Source organism: Dermacentor variabilis, chromosome 4 (assembly GCF_050947875.1).
Source record: "Dermacentor variabilis isolate Ectoservices chromosome 4, ASM5094787v1, whole genome shotgun sequence".
Lineage (NCBI taxonomy): Eukaryota > Metazoa > Arthropoda > Arachnida > Ixodida > Ixodidae > Dermacentor > Dermacentor variabilis.
The window spans coordinates 121,229,507-121,237,317 of NC_134571.1; the positions used below are offsets into that span (position 1 = coordinate 121,229,507).

General features: G+C 44.3%; 1 protein-coding gene across 1 annotated transcript; it reads left to right on the forward strand.

Moving 5' to 3' along the window:
• The first annotated feature begins 3,031 nt into the window (after positions 1 to 3,031).
• LOC142578313 (solute carrier family 2, facilitated glucose transporter member 8-like) lies at positions 3,032 to 6,531 on the forward strand. Its single transcript, XM_075687713.1, has 2 exons — positions 3,032 to 3,060; positions 5,915 to 6,531. The coding sequence occupies exons 1-2, from the start codon at positions 3,032 to 3,034 to the stop codon at positions 6,375 to 6,377; spliced, it is 492 nt and encodes a 163-aa protein (XP_075543828.1). The 3' UTR covers positions 6,378 to 6,531.
• The last annotated feature ends 1,280 nt before the right edge of the window (positions 6,532 to 7,811 follow it).

Sequence of the window (7,811 nt, forward strand, 5' to 3'; positions counted from 1 at the left end):
TTCAAACATATGCTATATATCGAAAGGCAAGAAGGAAGGTTGAAGGCGGGTACTAAGTTCTAATTTTCGCTTCCGCTTGAATTTTCATTCCTTGTGGTGTTACGTGCGAGTCTCGAAAAAGCGTTTTCTTTGGCGAGTTGGATCCTAACAAAAAGAAGTAAAAATCGTGGAACAAAATCAGAAGGACCGTTCCTGTGGACTTTGTATTTGTCCTCATTTCGCGCTATGATCTTTACTTGAGCGCACAAACAATAGTGCCTACTGCGAACATATTTTCCCTTGATACTGTTGTTTATTATAGACATATAGTTTCTGTTTACGGGAACTTCTTCAGACTTAGACTTGCCGCGGAAGCCTACTGGCTAAGCCATTGCGCTACCAGTTCAAAATGTTTTTTATTGAGTTATTAAGTTTAATACATAAATGAAAATACAGAAGAAGGCCCCAGATCACAAGGCTGTAAAGAGACAACCTGTCAGGTAGTACATAAAACAACAATATTAAGGAGCAATATAGCAATATTAAAATGTTGCGAGTTCGATCCCGGTTGCAGCAGCAATATTTCTATTGGGACAAAATGCAGAATCACTGGTGTACTTCGATTTAGCCGCACGGTAAGGAAGTGCAGGTGGTCAAGCTTGTTTCGTAGTCGGAAAAAAAATAATACATACACAGATTGTAGTTCGTGAGGATTTCCTAGCGCCTATTCAGCATGCCCGTAGCATGCTTATTCAATTCGCTAAAGCAGAAAACCACTCTTTCGATCTGCGATGTGGCAAATTGATACTTATTGGTGGTGACCTGTTACTTGTAGAATCCCCACTCTGACGCTGTTGTGTGATGGCGAAAATAGCTATACGGAAGTTCTAAACATCATATCTTGCCTCAATCTACACGAGTCAATTGTACTAGCACGAACACCCTCTGCAGCTTCTACCCCACTTAACATCTTACTCTGATGCTGGCGCTACATCTGTACAAACGTGATGCTCTCGCCAGCATTATAACCACTCTACATACACATGTTATAGGGACGGAGTCCTGGCTTGATGATACCGTAATAGCGCGGAAACCCTTTTACCCACATTTGATGTGTAGAGGCCTGGCCGAGATAGACATGGCGGGGGAGCTTTCATTTTTATTAGAAGCTTCTTATTAAGCACACCAATGCGTCTGGTCCAAGTCAACCTTATGTAACGGGCAACATTTCATGCTTAGTGCAATTTATCGCATCGCCAGTAGTGAAAACCCTTCACCATTGCGTTCTTTGTCTCATCAGTTGTTAAACTTCAACAGCACTTTCATACCTGGAGGTGATTTTAACATGTCACATATTCGATGGATAAAAAAACCACCCTGCTCTGTAATCTCAATCTGCCCTATTCATGAAATTTCACTGTTTGATGGCAACACATGGGTATCTACAGTTTCTTAATTTCCTAACCAGACGATGGGGTGATTGTAAGTCGAAGCTCACTTAGGTCTTTTCAAATTCGGATAGAGTTGTACAATGTGTATTTTCCGCGCCTGGGATCGGCGACCATGACGGCGTACTTGCCAAAATCGTGTCCGCCGTACCAATACAAAACAAAATTTCCATTTACCACAAGGCCAAGCTGTTTTGTTGAGCAATGCTCTTGAAGACTACTATGAGAAATTTCTGGAACTAAGTAGAACTTGCAATATCGAGGAACTTTGTAAAATTCTGATGAGTAAGCCTCTTGACCTTGTTGGCCAACACGTACCATCAAAGCGACTATGGGACTGGGACACTAAAGTAGGACCAAACAAGCCGTGGTTCACCACAGAAATTATAAATCTGTTAAGACAAAGGTGCTGACTTTCGCGCACCTACACAAACAATAATACAGACACTTATATTATAGAACTGATGATATACGCAAGATTATCAAATCAATGTTAAAGCGCGTGAGATATGACTATTATTCTTCTCTCGGTGAAAAGATTTGCCGTAATCCTAAAGAGCTATGGAAATTGGTAAATCCAACGGCAGAGAAGACAGTGCTATTCCGCCATTTCCTCTCACGGAGGTCCAATTATTGACGACGTTCGCAAAGCCAATTTTTAACCGTTATTTCTCCAGCGTATATTCACCACCTGCTACATCACACATGTCACCTCACGTTATCCACAAAATAGAACGTATGCCCGAAATCAATTTATCATATGACGGAATATGGAAATGCCTTATTACCTTACAGTCAAGTTCTGCTACTGGCCCAGATTTTATTTTGGGCATTGTCTGAAGCCAATTGCTCCTGCAGTAACGAAATTTCTTGCAGTTTATGTAGCGATTTCCTTATGTTTGGTGAATTGCCCCCCGACTGCAGGAGAGCAACCGTCCCTCTTCATAAATGTAGCCCTCTCTGCAAGGTACTTAAATATAGGCCACTATCACTTACCAGCGTCCGCTGTAAAGTGCTCGAACATGTGTTCTATAGTAACATTTACCGGTATCTACACGCGCACAATTTTATTGTATTCTTTCGGAATGGTTTCACATCCGGATATTCCTGCGTTACTCAAGTAATCAAATTTTCATAAGATTGTTCTCATCATTTTAACATGGAAATCATGTCGACTGCATCATGTTCAATTTCACAAACCTTTTGACATTGTTTCGCACTCTCTTCTTTCCAAACTGAACAGCATTGGGCTTCCCTAAAATATTTTGGTTTGAATTCATAATTATTTATAAGGCAATATTAAGGGTAATTAATGGGCCCAAATAGGTCCCCGTCACGTCACGCATCCTTCCGGACTCTGTGCTGGGCCCACTGCTTTTCCTTACATTCATCAATGACATTAGGACAGACGTAAAATAAACAACCAGGTTGTACGCTGATTACTTTGTTTTGAACCGATAAATAGTAGATACTACACTACTCTGGACGATACTACAGCCCCATAATGAAACTTTCCCCGTACATCATATTGGCGTTTCAAATGGCAAATGGCTGTAAATTTGTCCAAATGTAGTCATATTGCATTTAGTAGAGAACGCTCTAATATGGAGACAGTGTACAACCTACTTTCGAAGTCAGTCAGGATAGTTAATGAGGTCAGAATACTTAAGAGGGGTATTCTCATTTGACCTTATTTGGAATAAACACGTTCAACATATTACATTGAAGGCTGGTATAGATATAAATTTCTGAAAGAAAACTTCAGAACCTTCCCGTCTGTTGTTAAGGAGATCTTGTGTACGACTACCGTCCGCTCTATCCTTGAGTAGGCAGCAGCTGCGTGAGACATGGATAGCGAAACACTCCTTGACTCCCTAGAAAGCCTTCAGAATTGAGCTGCTCGTTTCGCAATGGATTCGTACCAACGCAGCACCAGTGTCACTGCGACGTAACATTCCTTATCACGGCATTCCTTTCGAGCAACATCGCACTTTCTGCCGTCTATTGTTGCTGGAGCAGACATCGCGGAATAAGATTGGCGTCAATGCGAATTTGTATCTGCGGCCGCCGGCGTATATATACTCAAGGATAGATCGCTCTAGAAAAATTAAAAAGTTGTGACGTCAAACGTCCCTCTTTGGGCTTCTGTTTTTTTTTCCCACGCACTATTTCTGGATGTAATCGGATCCCAAACGATATTGTTACGTCTAATAACGACACCTTCGCTGACGGCCTTATGCAGTGAATGCATGGCCGCATGAAATGACTCAGCTTGAACGTTAGCTTTATTCATCCTTGTTCTCATTTTTATACTCGATCTTGAAAATGTGGGTTACCTATTAGCCTTATTACCTTGTTCCCATATATCTTCTACTGCATGTATGTTTATTTTGTAAACATTGTTTATTTATGTATATATTGTTATCCGTCATTAGAAGTTGTGACTTACCTACTCTTATTGCTGTATTGCCTGGTCATTGAAATTTGTCCTTAATATTACATATATCATTCATAATTTTGGCTTTCACGAAGAATATTTTTGTAAAGAACCCCTCTACAATACCGCCCTTGGGGAGAATGTAGAAACAACAATTAAATAAATGTTCCGACTGTCTTCTTTTTTTCGCAGTGCTTTTGTGTATTTTATCGCATTCCAGGCCAGCCTTTGCACACAAGCCACTCCTTAAGCAACATATACTGCTTATTCAACAGAATCCCTATCCGGCGAAGTAGTATAATGTGAACAATTCCTGCGAGTTCGTCATCATGGATAGTACTCGAACATAAAATGCAATGACGATATCTTTGCGGTTTTGTTCTCAAGTTGCCTTTCTCAGGTCAACTTAGTCGCGCCATTTGGCATTCACTATCGTCAAACCTTACCGTACTTTGTTTCCTTCTTTGTGAAGAACTGAAAATTGTAAACTCAACAGAGCATTTCCTTCGAGAAAAAGCGCCGATGAAACAACAAGGTATCTCATTTATAGCGTAGATGCGGCATTTTCGCGATCCCCGTTTGAATTCTGAGGACTATATACCATTCACATTTATTTATTTATTTATTTATTTATTTATTTATTTATTTATTTATTTATTTATTTATTTATTTATTTATTTGTTGTTCTCACCTGCCTGCACCAGAAGCAGTGGCGGCGCAGCCTGAGAGAGCCAATCCAACCGGCACACGTGTCGGGTGTGCAACAAGCGGCGCGCCTCCCCGCGAAGCACCCCAAACACGAGCTGCGGCGCCGTAGCTCTCCGTTGGTACCGGTGCACCAAGTCCCTACCGCTGTCAGCATTGCGATGCCCCCTTCGGCGACGTTTCCTGCTATACGACAAACACAAGTTCACTGCGGCGACCGTCCCTATGTCAATGTCACCTGTCACAAGGCATTCACCCAGTCCTGCAACCTGTACCGGCATATGCACTCTTGCTAGCTAGCCACGGACGCCTCCATAAAGAATTAGAAATCGGCAATAGGCATTTGCTCTCGAACACTATCATGGAGCTTTGCTATCTGTCTTCCTGATTATATTCCAATTTATCTGGCCGAATTTATTGTCATACTAATGACTGTATACAAGATTCCGAAAAATGTGCCACGCATAACACTGCTCGCAGACTGCCTGTCACTTCTTATGTCGCTAGAAAGCACAATTCCCAATTGTACCGATCAGTACACTTTTTCATTCAACATCATGTTAAAGAAATCCGTTTTCTGTGGATACCTCTATATTGTGGACTACTAATTAAAGAGTCACTCATCGGGAGTTTCTTTATACCCAGCCTTACTCTGCTAGCAAGAACAAGATTTCGAAGGTGACATCAAGCCCTAGGTAGAAAAAATGAGCTCTTTCTTGCTGCGCCAAATTGCGAACAACGCGAAGTTTCCATTACACTATTATGATGTCGAATACGCAACTAAATCTGTACTTAGACAGGTGTTAGTTCACACCATCGAACCCTTGTGTACCATGTGGGATATAGATTCACTGGACCCTTTCCTCCTATATTGCTGAAAACTTAATTCTGAAAGAAAGACTTATTTAGAGCAGCGCCCATCGCTCATGGGCTTTCCTCTCTCAGTGATTACCATTCTATATTTTGGGCCAAGTACCCTTGGCCGAGCCCAAAAGGAAGTGTGCCAGATGGTACATGAGTACGTCACTGCGACTGGGAGACTCATGTTAAGCACATTTTCCTCATTATTAACACAGAATTGCATTATTTTCATAATATAGAATCTTCGTAACAATTGGCTTGACCACTATTCAAGAAACTGAAACAGAAATTAATATATATTTGCCATTAATTAAATATGGATAATACACATCAATAAATTAACAGGAATCAAGAAGCTTATATTATGTTTCCACTGAGAAACATGTCAAATCGCCCCCTAGGGGATACGTGCAAAAATTTGCAGGAAGAAGAAGAAGAAGAACTAACCGAACTAGTTCGATGCAGTGCGCTCTCAACCTGCAAGATTTCTACTATGTGTCCGGTTCATCGTCGCCCACCTCGGTGGCCATTGGCAGCATCCTGGGCTACTCGCACCGGCGCCGACCAGCTTTGCGGCCCGCAGCGTCCACATCACGCGCTCCCCGGAGACTTGGTTGGGCTCGGTGCTCACCGTGGCCGCCCTCGTGACCAGCCTGGTGAGCGGCTTCCTCATCGAGCGCTTCGGACGCGTGCGGCCCATCCAGCTGTCGTCGCTGGGGTACGTGGGCGGCTGCCTCTGCATCGCGCTGCGCAACGCCAGCCTTCCGTGGATGTTCGCGGGTCTCGTGCTCACCGGCTTCTGCTGCGGACTCGTCTCGCTCGCGGTTCCCGTGTTTGCGGCCGAGATCAGCCCACCTCATGTTCGCGGACTCCTGGGTTCGGGCGTCCAGTTTGCCATCACCCTGGGTGTGCTGGCCTCCTTCGTCGACGGCAAGTGGCTCGACTAGCTGGCCCCGCCCTGCTGTATACCATGCGCCCCGTGCTCATGGCCGTCTCCACGGCATTCGCCGTCGAGTCCACCAGCTGGCTGGTGACCCACGGCCGACGCGACAAGGCGCTCGACGCTCTGGGATTCCTGTACGGGCCATAGTTCCGCGCCGAAGCCGAGTGCTTTATCGACGAGGCTGTCTTGCTGCGTCAACCGGCCGAATCGGTGAAGGCGGCCGCTGACTGCACGATTATCCTGAGCATGGTGCAAATAATCTCGTCGCTCGCAGCTTCCCTGCTCATGTACCGCACTGGCCACCGCTGCCTCGTGCTTGGCTCGTCTCTTATGACGACCAGCCTGACGGTGCTGGGCTTCTACTACTGCAAAGACATGGACAATGGAGAATTCCGCCATCGCTATCGCTACGTCCCGCCCACGTCGCTCACGGCGTATATGTATACAAGGCCTTAATCAGGCACACAATGTTCTGCCTTTAGCTTTGCCGTTCAATTGTTTCCATGTCTCTGAACCAGTGCTCAATAAATAAATAAGTAAACTATTACCAGCTACTGCCTCGGCCCGGTGTCCTGGGTCGTTACTGGAGAGACTCAAGACCCGGAGCCCGCAGTCTTTCCACCGGCGTCAGCACCGCCTTCTGCTTCTGCGAATTCCTTATCACCAACGAGTTCCAGGACCTCGTCCGCCTATTCAACTTCTCCCGTCTCTTCTGAATATTCGCGTTGGTCACTGTCTACAGCTCGTCTTTGACGACATGTACATTCCGGAAACGAAGGGGAAGTCTCTCGAATACATCAGTCAGACATTTGAGAGCATTCCTGCGTTCGGTTTCAGTCTCACTCATTTGCACCCAGTACCGACTACTACTTCTTTCGAGGGCGTAACGAACGTTTCGGAGGTGCCTGCTATCTGTGAATGTACCAGCCGAAGTGCTGTCGTGTGGTCATGCACTCATCCAAGCACCGTATTGGGGCCGTCTGGCCCATTAAGCCATGGTCTAAAGACGGCACTGAGCAAGAGCCCTCCTTCTCACACATGCATAGTATGTGGTCCTAGCAGGATTGCAGTGCGGCACAAAATGCCAAATTAGGTCTGTGCTAGATTTATTAATAAGAAAGGCATAGCGCAGAAGTGCCATGAATAGCTAAGTAAAATAAATTTACACCTTCAAAACTATGTTTCTGCTTTGTGATCTTCTAGTGCTATAGTTGCGACTCTAAATTATGCTTTAAGAGGAAGCTTTAGCTCGGGCCCAATCCGACGCGGCCTTTTCAAATACATGTTAAACACAAAAACGCTTTTCTGAGATAACTCCTGAACCAATTTGAATGAAATTGGTTGCATTTGAAAGAGAGAGTTAAATTCTAGTAGTTGTGGGAAGCGTAATTTCGATGTCGGGGCTGAATTTTGTTAAAAAGATTTTCAAATATTTGAC

What these genes read in the sequence shown, in the direction of transcription:
- LOC142578313 (XM_075687713.1), top strand. Translation starts at nt 3,032, where the DNA reads ATGGAGACAGTGTACAACCTACTTTCGAA. An exon ending in GTGTACAACCTACTTTCGAA is followed by an intron (nt 3,061 to 5,914) that starts GTCAGTCAGGAT and finishes TCAACCTGCAAG; the next exon opens with ATTTCTACTATGTGTCCGGT.